The sequence below is a fragment of the Camelus ferus genome, chromosome 2 (assembly GCF_009834535.1).
Source record: "Camelus ferus isolate YT-003-E chromosome 2, BCGSAC_Cfer_1.0, whole genome shotgun sequence".
Lineage (NCBI taxonomy): Eukaryota > Metazoa > Chordata > Mammalia > Artiodactyla > Camelidae > Camelus > Camelus ferus.
In genome coordinates, this window is record NC_045697.1 from 10771558 (window position 1) to 10787094 (window position 15537).

Below are 15537 nucleotides of genomic sequence, written 5' to 3' on the forward strand. Positions count from 1 at the left end.
CTCTACTGCAAGCAAGACCTCCTCTGGAATGCATCCTGAGGACAAGAAACCTTTCAGATGTCCCTGTTCTCCCAGGGCAGGACACTCCAGAATTGCTGAAGCAAGGCTGGTAAAACACTTTAAAAACACTTATATAAGGCTTACCACATAATTAACATACAGGTGAGAAAACCGAGGCGCACGGACAGAAGTGAATTGGTCAAAACCTCAAGGAACTTGAGCCAAGATTCAAATCCAGGCAGCTCAGCTTTAGAATTCATGCCCTCAATCTCTCCGCTATCCTGGCTCTCAGTACAGGATGCACATAAAGTACAGTTCAGCCTTCTTGGCTGTATCAAAGACAAACACACAGTCCCTGAAAGGGACCACGTAAGCAGTTAGCAGATCCAGGACAAGAACCCAAAAGGTGTGTGTGCAGAAGGGAAAAGGGATTTGCAGAGAAAAAAAGAAATGCTGCCCCAAAGTCAACAAAATACTCCAAAATTTCATACCCTTACATTAGATTGAGAAGTTCAAATGTAAAGAAGTGTTAATAATTAGAAATACTACTTTAAATATATGAGAAATTCATCTTTATTAAATGTCAAGTATAACGTGTTTATCCACTGACAATATTACACAAAAACCTTGGGATTTTTTTTTTTTTTTTACAATCATTAAACAGCTCTAGTAAGAGATACTGAGTTGACCTTTCTCTTGACTTCAAAGTATAAGCATTAATTACATGTTTTACCATATTTGCAACCCCTGAACAAGCAAAGTACTCCTTAATTATCAAGTTTCTCTTCCCGAAAAGGTTAGGTGAAAATGCCATGCGTTTACCCAAAAGAAACAAGAACAACAACAAAAGTGAGTGAGGCATTACATTTAGAGTAGACAACGTAAACACAAAGGAAACCAGGAAAAGTCAGTTAAGTTGCTATCATAACAGAAGCCTGAAGTGGACCCCCTCATATAAAATAAAGGCCATGGGGATGGCAGAGTGAATTCATGCTGTTAAGAGAGATATTTAAGCCTGGAATTAAACAGAAATCTAACTCTTTTTTCCTCTATGCTTCAGTGAGTCCTAGAAGAAAAAATTGCTCTAAACAGAAAAGGACAGCATTCTTTCATACATTCAAGCAATGAAACTCCTAAAGTGTTGTTCTAAGAGACTAAACCAAAATTTCCCAAATAGGACTAAAGCCAAAAGCCCCTCTCATGGGAAGCAGGATTAGAGAACAATCACAACTGTGCATAAGCAGTGTTCCTTCAGCTTTTCTGACAGGATGCATTTTACCCACATACAAATGAAACCAAAGTTCCAAGAAAAAACACTTACCCTTAGGACTGGCAATGAATGTAATCTGACACTTTTTCTATTCTTTAAAAAAGAAAAAAAAAAGCCTAATTGATTACAATTGACCATGCAGGTTACTCCCCCATCAGTGGTCCCACAATAGACCACAGATAGAAAAACTGGTTTTTACTGAAGCCTCATCAAGACCCACAGGGATTTTCCCCAGAAGACATCTTAACACTCAGAATAAAACACACGAAATGCTTACAAATGTCTATAAGGAAGCTACCCAGAAACATGCTTATTTCAATGTTGCTAATAAAGAAAAGAGAAGGATATGTGTGTTGAACCTGCCTCTGAAGAGGTGACAAAATTCTGAGGGCTCATTTTCCTGTCACAGGTGGGCAGTACAAGAGGGAGGACGGACAACCACCTGCTTTGAGGCAGCCCCCTGGGTGTGTCCATAAAGTCTGGCTGTGGATTGTGGGCAAATCCCCCTGTGCTCTCCCCAGAGGAAAATGGGAGTACACACCTGCTCAGACAGGTGCGAGAAAAAAACTTCCCTCATAGAGGCTGACACCAGGGGGTGAAAACTGCACTAGGCTGGCACTGCCCTGTCCGAGAGCCCAGCAGTGCCCTCTGCAGCATCCTCACACTTCCTGCCCGGGGCTTACCACTGGAAAAAGTGAGCTCGAAAAGCTGGTTGAAGTGTTTTAAGAAAGACACATGAATAACTTAATTTTCTGTTTTGTTTTGTTTTTTGCAAGCAGAAGAACACTGTCCCCGAGGCCCCTCCTGGACAAAATCTTAAAGCAACTCCAATGACAAAGATGCTGCTGCACTTGCAGAGGAGGGTCACCGGGACGCCCCCCTCATCTCCAGCCCTGTCTGCTCCTCCACAGAACCCCAGAACTCCCTAGAAAAGCAGCAAGACAATAATAAAAGCACATTTAATGATCTTGACCAAAGGCAACAAACTGTTTCACAGTCTCAAATGTCAGCTTGACCCCCAGCTCTCTAAATCCCACCTTAACACAGAACTTCCCAAAGCTTCCACAGGTACCATGCCACCGAGAGCTCATTTCTCAAGCTGTCACTCCAAATCCGACTCTCTTCCTTCCACCAAACTGATGGACTGCCAGAAATAAAGAACATCAGCCAAACCACCTGCATCCTTCTGCACATTGTCCACCGCACCTCCTGTTACGACAATGCACGGAGTGAGCAAACCAACACAGCTCCCTGAGAGCTGCTCCAATGGAGAGCATGATTCTAAGCAAGCGGCTGGAACATCACAAGTTTTACGTTACTATAAAAGTATGAAAACGTGCTGCAATATAGCTGCAGCTGAATTATTTCTTAATTCTCTGCTTCTTATAAGGAATTTCAGAATTGTTCAGACTCGACTCTAGCGACAGAGGGAAGAGAGCCACCTTCCTGTCTGACAGGTCCTGATGCACCGAGACGCAGTCGAGGGAGGACGGTGTGTAGCAGTTAGTGTCGCGGTTACTGTGCACATCCTGTGCCGTGATGTGTTCTGTGAGGAAGGTCAAGTGAATCTCCTTTTTTCTTTTTTTTCTGAAGAGACTGTCATTTAATGTTTCTGAATATGAGGGCTTTTTGAGAAACTGAAGTCTTAAAAAAACGGCTGAAATAATTTATATCACGTTGAATGGAAAAACAAAAAAACCCTGATTCTAGTAAAACAAAATTGAAGAGAACTAAAGAAGTGAGTGGAGAGTAATTCCATGGAAAAAGTTATTTGGATGGGACACAAACGGAAATATGGTAAGTTTAATAAGTAGCAAAGTTACAAATCATTGGATGTTACACTAAAAATACACTTTTAAAAAACTCTTCCTGTATGGGAATTCCTATCCCCCAATATATTTAATTACTTACGATCACATTATTTCCAATATTTTAAAAGCCAACTCAAGCTGTTCACAAATTTTTTTTTTATAGAATTAACATGTTGACATAACTTTCAAAATGACATCCAGTAATTTAAAAAAAAAGTACCTTTTCCAATTCTCTTGGTATTCGCATACAAGTGTACACTCTTTCTCTTCTTTCTGTATACTTGGCCTCATTATGTTCAAGGAAGTACCCTCTGGTTAGTTCAGCACCGAGGAACCTCAACAATGAAAGCTCTATGGGAAAAAAAATGACACAAAACAAAAAGGACAGTGTTTATCAAGGAACTTACATGCTAGCTGGGGCCACAGGTAATACATACATATAACAACAGAATAAAACAAAGTCATCTGTAATTCTGTGCCCAAAAATGAACTGCACACAAACCATTAGCAAAGATTGTTGAGAAAAGCGCTGCTCTGTGTGATATAAACTGAAAATGTCACAGGAATGTAGAAGGGACAATTACCATGAGCCAGAACAGTCAGAAAAGGGTTTTGTGAGAGCCTAGTGCTGGGTCTCTGCAGGTGATACAGGACCTGGACTGATGGAGAGATCAAGTAATGTTCAAGTAAAAACAGTACCTGTCAAGTATACATAAAATAAAGATATTCACACACACGCACACACAAAATCAAAAGGGAGCCAAGTCACCTAAAAGGCGTTGCTTCAGTCCAGGAACTATCCTGGGTGAACTACATGGATGCTGGTGCAAGTTCGTCCTTCTTCAGCTTCTGAGATCGTGCAAGTGTCTAAAGAATGCCGTTTCCCTAGGTGACGGCTTCCCAGCATGACGATGATCCTACGTCATACAGAGCAGACCCTCAACCCAGTCTGAAAGGCCTCCCTTTCCTTGGATTCATCCACCTGTTTCCTCCGTTTCTCTGATGTTCACCCACCGTCATCTTGTCTCAGATGAGGCAAGAAAGGTCAAGGAGGTTGAATACTTTCCACCCGGCTGCATCTGGCAGACTTGAGATGAGAAGGTAAGGTTGTTAACGCCTAACCCCAATTATTCCCGACGTGTGGCACTCCCCCGATGGCCATCACCTCCGTGGCCTCTCAGTACTCCTGACTCCACGTAATTCTTCCTACTCTCACTCTCTCTGAGGCCACACTCTCCTCCAGAACTCAGGATGCCAAGGGTTTCACACTGTCCTCTTTGCTATAAGTTGGCCTTGCGGTCCTTTTGCCAAATACAGTATTGGTGTTCCCTCCAAAAAATGACAGAGAAGAAGCTGATTTCCTTTATGACTATTGACCTAAGGAGTTCTGTTTTATGTGAGCGCTAGGATTTAAGGCGGCAGAGGTGGGGAAAAGAGTGTAGAGACAAAAATACACTTAGAAGCAGACCACTGTCCCCAGTGGGCCCAAAACGCTTGCTTCCGCCAGCGCTGGGACAGACCAACAGTTCTTTAAGGATCATGTGAAGTGGTTTGCTTGTGTACAGAGGTTATAGCTTCTCCCCCAAATTACACATATACACACGTTTCTTTAAATACAAGATTCATAATCTATTTAGAGAGTTAGTGGTACCTTGAGAGCTACGTGGAGCCTGAAACAGATGGAGAGGAAAGCGGACGTCCGCCCCCTCCAGCCCAGAGCAGGGGCAGGCCAAGTCGCCCAGGGCACCAGGGGCTCTCAGTGCATTCACTCAGGACACAGCTCTCTGAACTATCCCCTGCACTCTGAGCATGCCCCGTACACAAGATGTGAACGTTACTGCAGATACTAACAGATGTTCAGATTAAAAGGCCTCAGTATAACCGAATCCGTGTAGAGTAAAACTTCTGGTTAGGAAACTTCTAATATGTTGCTGGCTGGCTATATCCAGAACACGATCTGCATGTGAAGGAGAGAAAAAATCTTTTGAGCTGCAAACAAGAACAGCTATAACTAAAAAAAATGATCAAACAATTATACTCTTACTCAGCTCATTTTTCAAATAGAAAGAAAGGGATGTTCCCATTACCTAAAATCTATAAATATCAATTCTTTCATGTAAAAATCGGGAAGCAAGATGACATCCAGAAAGCAGAAGAAACACCAATTTTCACTGACGCCAGTGAGCTGAGTCATGAGCCCCAAAAGCCACTCCACCAGAACCCCGAGCAGCACCCACCCGGCGGTGGGGCCCCCACGGCCTGGCACCTCCCCCAGTGGCGTTCTGCTCTTTGACTCGCCTCTTCTCACCTAAGTCTCTCTGGCAGCTCCTCCTCCTCCACCTGACCCTTAAGTGTTTGCTGGCAGGTGCTCTATTCACTCCATCCTGTCAAAGCACAGGTTACCCTGAAACCCGCCAGCCCTTAAGGCCATATTCTCTGATGTGTTGTCAGCCACTTCCTCTTTCTTCTTTTCTTTTTTCCTATACATACTCTCCTTGGGCAGTCCAAGTTCAAAACCACCATCTAAATCCTAAAGTCACCCTACTTCAGCTCTGACTCCTGAGCCTGGACCCGTATTTCCAACTGCCCTGTGGGCAACTCCGTGAAATCCCAAAGGCACCTTTAATCTGCAAATCTAAACTCTGCATCTTCCCTCTTAGCCCTGCCCCTACCCCACCCCTACTGGCTCCTGCAGCCCTGACCAGCTCAGGGCTTCACCAGTGATACAGTTCCTCGGGCCAATTCTGATCATCCCCACCCCTCTCCCCAAGCCCTAATGACTCTTCCTCCAAACAGTTATGAACTCTGCCCTCTCGCTCTTCTCCACCTGCATTTGGTCCTCATCCTCTCTCTCCAGGTTACTGCAAAGGCTTCCCGACTGGCATCTTTTTTCCAATCCTTCCTCCCCTCAGCCCTACTTGGCTTGGCTGCTGGTCAGCACGTTCACTGGTGGGCTATGGAAACCATCAGGCAACTCCTGGTCACGTCCAGGTGAGGTCTGCACCTCAGCACTGGGGACACCAGACCCCTTCCCACTTGGCCCCGGGCTGTTGTTTCAAGAGAGCCTCACACCCGCCTCCCAGAACCTTGAGGTCATAATTCTCCAGTTACACCACTCTTCACTCCTTGCAGTTGGCTCACGCTGCTCGAGGCTCAAGATCCCTTCCCGTTTCCACCGGTGAACACACGCAGGCGTCCCCTGCTCTGTGGAGACCTCCCCACGTCCCCATCCTCTCCCCCACTCGGCCCCCACAGCACCTGCACCTGCCCGCACTGCCCGGAGCTACGCTACGCCTGCTTCTCGTCTGGTTTTCTTCTGTACCTCTGCATCCTGGGGCACCGCACATCACACGCGCTCAACAAAGGCTTGCCAAGAGAACGGATGGATCAGGAAAGAGGCAGGAAAATCACAGAGGAGGGTGTGGCGGAGATAGGAGCAGAATCAGAAATCAGAAGTGGCAAAAGCAGAACGTAGTGGATCCTCGAGAAGAGGGCTCGTGGCTGAGACAGACTTGTTCTGAGATGGGGAGGAATCAGCAGGGCAGGAGCGCAGAGCTCCGGGTGTCTCACTGGATAAACGCAGCAGCCGCTGGAGATAAGGAGCCTCCTCTCAGTGTGTGTCCAAACGACTGCAAAGGTCACCCATCAGTGGACAGGGTGCCGCGATGCAGTCACAGCCAGTGGGGGCGGGGCTCACTAGTACCTCAGTGTGTGAAGGAGACAAACAGCTTATAGCACAATTTTAAATTTTAAAAAGCAAATTAAACCAAAAGGTGGAGATAGCTGTACCCCTGTTTGTTTAGAAAATCATCCTCCACAGAAATGCCTCCCCAGTGACAGCAGAGGACTGGGCTTTTACCATAACAAGGGTTTGCTCTGGGCCACAAGAGCAGGGACCAGCGATCAGAGGAGGGGCCCCAGGCCTGTGACTCAGTCTCTCAGAAGAGAAAACCGTGGCACCTGTCACCTGCTCATCTTCCACAAACCACGTGTGAGGGACCGGGGGAGGGTTTGTATGAGGACACGAGACTGCGAAGCACAACACCATGTCCTGAACCACTTACTGTTAACGCCACATGAGCTACAGTGGTGACCACCGATGACTGGTGGTCACCTAGTGCTTATTGATGCTATTTCTGCAGCCCTGTTTCCATAGAGAAAAGGCAACATGTCAAATAAGCATATTTAACAAACTACATAACCTGAGTAAGTCATTTTCTATAAACTAGTTACACAAAATAAACCTATGAGAGTCTTACTGTACTGTAAATATGAAACACTGTTGTATCAGGATCCTACCTCTAGAAATGCAGTACATCTAGTTATAAACATCAGTTTAGATTCTCCAATGGAGAAGTTAAAACACTTTTAAAAAATCAAATGATAAAACATATTTCGAGTGCACAGCTCTCATAACTAGGACATAGGTTCTGTCATTATGCCCATTCTATGGATGAAGAAACCAAGGCACAGAGAAGTTAAGGAGGCCTCCAAGGTCACAGAGGAAGCAAATGGTAGAGCCAGCCTTCAAAATCAAGCAGTCTATCCCTAACTCGTGTGCCTGCTGGCACTAGAATGCTGTGCTTATCACTGCCTCACACAGCCCACACTGTGCTCTGGGAAACCGGGACCCCATCGTCCTGTTCCTGTGCCCCCACAGCACCCTGAACCCTGATTTACTTCTCCGAAGTTACACTGGTAACGAGTCAGGGTTCCCTCACCAGACCATGAGCTTTTCAAAAGCAAGCACCATGTGCCCTGACCTCCCGTGTCCAGGCCCCAGAGAGCTCTGAATGTAAGGCTAGTGTCTGCCATGAGCAACGCCACACCAATGGGCTGGGAATGATTTCAAAAGACACATTAAAGCAATACTGACAAAAACCCCAAGCTGTATAGGGTGAAATATTTCCAGAGCCTTATCTTACCGCCCCCGCCCCTGCTCCCGGAGACCCAGCCCTGCTTGAGGGTGGGGGAGTCTCCCTCTTTACGTCGTCCTGAGGGAGCTGGCAAAGGTCCTGCACACACGACTTCATGAAACCCTCACAACAGTTCTGAGAGCAAAAGAGAGCAGTTAACGGCATTCACATTTTGCAAACGAAGGATATGGAGCTCACAGAGGTTGGGAGACTTGTCTGAAGTCACTGAAAAGCTAAGGGGCAAACTGGGATTAGCACCTAGAGCTCTGCACTCTGAACCCAGTGTGCTCTCTACCCGGACCACAATTACCACCTGTCTATCTGACAGTCATATGAGAGAAGATGACCTGGCCCTGACCTGGTTGCAACCTGTCAGAAAGAGCCTTCTGAGTCACACTGGAGAAGAGGAGTCTGCTGCCCTGCGGCCGGAGCCTCCAAGACAGCCTTCTGCCGTGTCTGGTCCGCCCCCATCTTTTCCCGGCACAGATATATTTTGCAGGATGCTACTCAGTCTTCTGTTCGGAAGTGTAGGTGTGTTTCAGGGTTTCTGTCTGCTGTTGCTGTCTTAAACATTGTTCTCTAGCATTCCACAGTCTCACCTGAACTCACCTGTCCTGTGATACTGGGGACAGCACCTGGCTAATTATTTAGGAAGGCTACTGTTCTTTGACCCCTCTCTTCAAGAATTCTGCTAGCTAGGTGTACCTTAACTTTTTCCATACCGTGGTGGTATTTCATTCCTTCTTGGCAAGAATCACTTTCATTTGTTACGCTAAACATGTGTCTTTATAGTCTAAGAGCAAATTATATTCTAAAATAAAGTAACTGACATGTTTGCTTTCTGAACTTTTCAGATGTCAACCAATTTTAGTTAATTTCTCCAGTTCTCACCAAGAAGGAATATCATTCAGTGAAAGTCTTTTAAAAAATAGCAGCATTTTACTATTTAATTGTAATATAAATAAGAGCTTCTACATTTGAATAAGTAAGTCTTACCAACTGTAAATACTTGACACTAGGAAAACAGTACCAATAATAATAAATCCAAGTCAATTCCTCCAGAGAATTTTTAACCAATATTCATCTACCACAGAATTGCCCTGTGATCTAGTATCTTACATTGAGGCAAAGTACAGTATAAATGGTTTCTTTCTCATCCCTAAACAAAGAAATAGTATGTTTTAATTATCTTCTGAGAGAGTTTTAGAAATAGGAACCCAGGATAAAAAAGTATTAATTCAAAGTAATGAGGAATCATAAATACATTTACATGTTGGGTAATATGCCCAAATATATCTTTCTTAAAATAGCACTGACCATTAAAAAAATTGGAAAGTAATACTGGTTAAGTGTTAGGAAAATACTATGAAATATGCAAATCTCCACAGTCCTAAACAATGTCAAACTTTAATAAGCTTTACTAAGGCTACACTACAAGATTAACTGTAAATTTATTACACAAGTACAAAGGCTCACCCTTGCACAAGGCCAACGAGGAATCAATACAACACCAATTCTGCTTCCCTAAGTCAAATATAGTAAAGGTACCATTCAAGCTTTTAAGGCCTTCAAATTGTTTATAGTCTCATCGAGGGACGTAAAGAACAGGCAGAATATTTATAAACTTATAGATCAAAAACAGATTCAAAAAGAGCAGTGATTCTTTCCCAAAGTCACAAGGTTACAAAGTAAAGGACTAAACATGGGAGCAGAGCACCATTTATGTGCCAGTGAATGCTACACAGCCTTTCCAAAGACCTCATGTATTCAACTGTTCCCCAAAGTGGGCCACAAATGAGCTGCGAGCACTGAATTCTGGAGGGTGAACTTGGTTGATGTTAAACATTTTTAAAAAGCCAAGGTACTGAACCGGTCAAAGATCAAAATAAGTACCTTCTCACCGCTTGTTTAATTTACAAGTATTAAAGTAAAGCAAGTGAGAATTTTAAAAACAGAGCAGTAGTTGGTCCGAAGAAGCTAATTTTACATTACCTGTATCGGGGTTAGGGTTACTTCAGGTAATTTCCCAGCCAGCTTTACAGTTATTCTTATTTTCCTTTGCAAATGAGAAACTGACTGACTCTACAGCTTCGTTTTCAGAATCACAGCCTTTAATCATGCCTCAGGAGAAGTCTGGGAAGCCACAGGAGTAACTATGTAACACTCTGTGGAGGATGAAGATGGGTTCAACGTAAACGTATTTTAATAAAAGTATGTTATTTGTAAGAAGAACTTAAAATTTCAATTACACAAATAATAGGACACAGGGAATGTGAACAGCAAAAACCCCTGTCCCACTGGAAACCTTTTGTGGGAACCACTAAAAAGGAGACCGGCTGGCTTTTCTGGGGTTTAGTCTTTCTTCCCGCCTCAGTTCATTTTATGGGGGTAGGGCAAGAGTCCTGAAATGGGTAAATAAAGACAAGAGAGACAAATAAAAGGCTCAAGCTCTAGAAGTGAAGAGTCACCACTTAAAAGGGAAAACAATGGGCCGCAGGGCACGAGAACAGTCAGACACAACACTGCTCGCTCACTGCTTCCTTCAGGCTCTTTGTTTTACAAGCGACCCGCAGCCCAGTGCGCACTCCGGCACCTGCACTGCACAGGTGCTGTCCTCCTCCCCGGGCGGTGTTTCACTTCTTTCACACCAGACTCCTCTACCGTGAAGTCTCCATGATCACTGGACCCCACTGAGACACTGCAGATACTAAGCCATTTAACAGTGACGTTATGAAACAGAGCCGAGTGGATTAGGCAAGCATGGAGTACAAAGCAACCAAATCAAGCCAAGGACAGATTGCCCAACTCAGTCCAAAGTTGACTTGTTGGACCTGGATTCCTAAATGGGAATACGGCTAGAAGGAAAATCTCCCCTTCAGAACTTTTATAGACGAGTGAGGTGGGGGACAAGCACAGAGACGTTGTAACATGTGCTTATTATGTGCTCTTATGTCAGAAAGGTCAAGAGAAGTTGGTTGTTTTTTGAAGAGTAGGAAAAAAAGAAGACAGAAGAGATGAATCTGCACTTTTCAATGACTACCATACCCAGAGTCCAAGACAGGTGAGCAGCTAAGGCAGTGGTCGAATGCACAATGGCCATCTTGAGAGAGAGAATGAAGACAGGAGTGACGAGTGGGATACCCATCTCTAACTAGGTTAAGGTTTAAGCACCAGCACCCTGGAAAAGTCTCAGCCCACTGCCAGGCTACATATAAGTAAAAGATGGAGTTCAGAGACCAATGTGATCATAAGAGTTTGAAAAGAGAAACAAAAAGAACACTCACACTTGATGCAGACACGTGTATATGGTATATGTAACTGTATATACACAAACTAATGTTCATCTATATTCCATAAACCTATAAAAGAACAAGGACAGGTATAAAATATGGGAACCTCAAACACTGTGTTATTTTACTTGGATTGGGAGGGTTTGGCTAATCATCTAATCTGTATATTCATTTGTGGGATCCTAGGTGGTTAGGACAGGTCAACAAATGTCTAATTCATAAGAGCCCTAAATTCCTTGGGAGAAATAATAAAGGGGATTTTGGAACTAACTGACGGTTAAGGCTACCAAGACATTAAGATTATGACTTTCAAAAGGAAAGACAAAGGTTGCCCTAAATTGGAGGTGTGCAGGTTTGGGGGTGTGTGTAGAGAGGACTAGAGGCAGCACCAGAATACAAAAAAATGTACAAGTAACAAGTGCAAGCACCTTGGCTTGGAAGATGTTTGATTCAGGAAGAAATGCTCCTCACATGACACTAGGTGGTGCCACTCTAAGGCCCTCTGGCCCAGGCCAGCCCCTGGGGAAGAGCTTTCTACATTCTGGACAGGAGAGGAAAGGAAGGTTACAGAGCAGCGGAAGGGAGCAATGCTGGATAGTAAGGATGAACACAGAAGCCACTTAGCAGCCAAGGGCATTTAACAATGGCTGAAAGAATTCTAATCTCTAGCGAGGATGCCCTGACCAGTGCTGCATCAGAGTTAGAGAGCCCTCACCAGCAGTAGCAAGAGCTGTGTGACCAGCAGAGAAGGGACAGATACCCGGGGGAAGGCTGGGAAGCCCAGATGGAACAACATCGACTGGCAACTCCAGCTGAAATACTCCTGGGATTCTCACCTACACCCTAATCCCCAAGAGGTGCCACTGACATCTCTCCTCACGCGTAATGGATGGAACTAGGGGAACAGTAAGGACTACCCCAACAACTAAAGCTGGAAGTGTGCCCTGACAACGACTTTCTGTAGCTATGGGTTAAAAGTCCAGCTTCAAATAAGTTAAGTAAACCTTGCTCAGTAGCCCATGATGAAGAATGCATGTGCAGCATGAAGTCTAGAGAAGTCCACGATACCAGGTATCCAGACCCATGCTGGGAAGGGCCAGGAAGGGGTGTTAAGGATTTATCCAGGAGCCTAATATCTGCTTCTGGCAAGATTCCTGACAACTTCATTTTCTGTGCATGCAACCAACCAAAAAAGGCTTTAATGAAGGTGGCTTTCCTAAAACTCAGAAATATTTCAAAGATATTGGAGTGACATTTGGCCACATTTGTTTCTATTAGCACCACAGTGCTTTTAATTTTTAAGTCTATGTAAGTAAACAGACAGTTGAGAGACTTAATACCCTAACTTAGATCCTGCCAATTCAGAAAGTATATACTCTCACAAGCGTTTAACTGACAACTTAATCAAAATAGAGTTGAGAATTTTTAAATGGTTCAATGAAAAGCACAGTCTGTACTTAATTTTTCAAAGATAAGGACCTCTTCAAAATCTAACCAACGTCTAATTCTGAAAATTAGCAAATCATTCAGGATCTCACCTGACTGGCCTTAAGGCATTTAATGACTCTTACATCCTCAATACCAAGGTACAATCAATGATGCAGTAAGCCTCACGACTTAAACATTTATTCTGACGAACTGGAGGAAGTAACAGCTAATGCAGCTCCTACTGTGTACCAGAAGCAATTTTTTAGCTGGAAGAAATTTAATGGAATTGCGGTTCAGCTGCTGTCCGAAACTTAGAATTATGCAAGAATTAAAATGCTGTGATCACTTTGTAGTCAATCTGAAACATGCATCTCAAAGTCTTCCTTATTCTTAAGCCCAATACACAACTGCAGTATGCGTACAAATGCAAGTTTTAAGAAATCCTCTAACAACAAAGATAAAATTCCTATAGCTTTAAGAAATAATATTATAATAACATGCTTAAAACCGGTCACTGAAAGTAGGAGTCACAAGTGTATCTTTTTTAATGCAGTTTTCTTCTTCTTTTTTTTTCTTAAGTGGCCTAAGTTTCGGTTTAGGAAAAGTTCACTGGTAACATTAGGAGAAGTGCTAAGTATTTCTGTTCTGGGCAAAAGAACTGAACTTCACGGTCATTATTACCATTGTCAGCTGCGGCAGAGGAACACGTATTTGGAGGGCAGGTTAACAGGTTTCTATGGCTCAAGTTCGCTTAAAATACAGAACAAAAGTCACCTTGGCAAGAACATAATGAAGAGATCAGCCTCGCGCTTCCCTGAGACGTGGGAGATGCTAGCCAGCATGATCGAGGCTCGAGAATACCCCAGCCTTTTCGTTTTTTTAAAGATCTTTCAGAAGCAGTAAAGTGACCTGGGACGGAACTTCCCGGCCGCAGCCCTGCCGCTCGGACGCACCTGGCCGGGCGCCTGCCGCGGGGGCCTCGGTGCCGCGCGGACCCGCCCGCGGAGCTGTCAGTGGCAGCCGAGCCCTGGGAGCCGCGGCGGCTCCGCGCGCCCACAGCCAGGGCGGCCCCGGAGGCAGCGGCGGCCGCGGGGTTCGCGGCCGGGAGTCCCACGGCGCCCCCCCCGCCGCCCTCGGCGCCCTCTCCGCGGCCTAGCGCCGCCCGTTCGGCCGCCCGCCTCACCTGCGCGGCTGCGGCGCCGCTCCCGCCGCCGGTCGCTCTCGTAGAAGCCCAGCGTCTCCGTGTGCTGAGGCGCCGGCGGGGGCCCGTGACCGCCGCCGCCGCCGCCGCCGCCGCCCGGCTGCTCCGCCTCGCCGCGGCCGTCCCGCTCCGGGCCGTCCGCGCCGACACCGCCGCCTCCTCCCGGGGCGGCCGCGTCGCCGACGCCCGCCATGTTCCGAGCACAACAAACCGTCCCCACGGCCTCCCTCCAGGCTCCCGCCCGGCCTCCGCCTCCGGCCGGCCCCCTTCCCGCCTCGCCCCGCCCCTCGCCGGAGCCCGGGCCGCCGCCGCCGCCGCCATCCGCGGCCCGCCGGCCGGCGCGCGCCATTGGCGTCAGCGGCGTGTGCGAGGCCGCCGCACCCGCCGCCGCCGCCGCCGCCGCCACGGCCGCCGCCATCTTCTTCCTGCCGTCGCCGTGGCGTGCGCTGGCTTCCCGCACCACCGCGGGCTCTGCCGTTCGGGACCCCGTGCCCGGCTCCATGCCGCCGGGCCGCGCGGCCGGGGAGAGAGAGCGCCTCCGGGGTTCGGGTCGGGGGCCCGGCGGGAACGGGCCGAGCGCGGCGGCGGGCGGAGGGTCGGCCGAGGAGCCCCGGGGCGGCGGCCGCTGCGCCCGCTGCCCGCCGTCTGCGAGGTGGCCGGCCGCTCGCTCCGCGCCCCTTTTGCAGGCTCCGTGCCCGGAGTGCGCCGGCGCCGCCCGCCCGGTCTTGGCACCGCTCGCGCGGCCGCGGCGGTGAGGGCCCGTCTCCAGCTCCCCGACCCCCGTGAGGCCCGGCCCCATAGGTCCGCTATTTGGGTCCCAGCTCTTCTGCATAGTTCTGGTCGCCCTTCACATTCCCTGGCCTCTGGGTTTCCGTTGACAGTTTCCAAAGCACTTGGGCAAGAAGGAGCCCAGGGATGCTGTCCAACAGGTGGGGGTGCGACGGGCTCAGGGACTCAGCCTGAGGAGCAGGATGCTTTATACGTTTTCCGCGCCCGCGGACACACTAGACTGGCCTTCGGCATTAGGGTTAGGATACGGCTCTTGGCCGCCGCGGTGCCCTTGCTCCATCACCTGTGCGGCCTCTTTACTTGGGGTGACCGTCCTTTGCAGCTCTGGCATGTGATTCCGCACCGAGAGCGGTGTCGAGACCACTGACCACCGCCGCAGCAGGGCTCGGGGACGGGGCCGGGCGCTCCGATTAGTGGGACGGCGGCAGGTCGATTTCTCGTATGCCAGCTTCACCTGTGCCTCTGATACTCTCTTGATTAGCAAAAAGCAAACTGTAATTCTTCCCTTAACGTTAAGCTATCTGGAAATTCCCCTAGACCTAAACTTGAGACCCATATGTAAATGGGTGTAACTAGAGCAAAATAAACCTCGTGTTAATTCATCAGAGGCCTTGAGAGCTCTGTTGTCACTAGCGAGTACCTACCTGGTTGCAAACTCGGAGTGGGCTGTTTTTGGTACCATGCTGAGGGCAGCCGCCTAACAGTGTAACAGCAGGGCAGAGGCGGGGGTGAGGGACCAAGATGGACCAAAAAAGGCCCTGTCGCTGGGAACTCACCCTTGGCCGCCTGGTGAAAGGAGGAACTAATGCCTTTGAAACATCCTTATCCTCCT

At 47.3% G+C, this 15537-nt stretch overlaps 1 protein-coding gene across 1 annotated transcript in view; it reads right to left on the reverse strand.

The window, feature by feature from the left end:
- TAPT1 (transmembrane anterior posterior transformation 1) overlaps positions 1-14906 on the reverse strand; it is a 59643-nt gene extending 44737 nt beyond the window's left edge. Inside the window, exons 1-2 of the mRNA XM_032494427.1 lie at positions 13899-14906; positions 3302-3432 (exon numbers count right to left, since the gene is read on the reverse strand). Of these exons, the coding sequence (XP_032350318.1) occupies positions 3302-3432; positions 13899-14748 (981 nt within the window). The 5' untranslated portion in view covers positions 14749-14906. The remainder of the gene's footprint in view (positions 1-3301; positions 3433-13898) is intronic.
- Between the last annotated feature and the right edge of the window lie 631 nt (positions 14907-15537).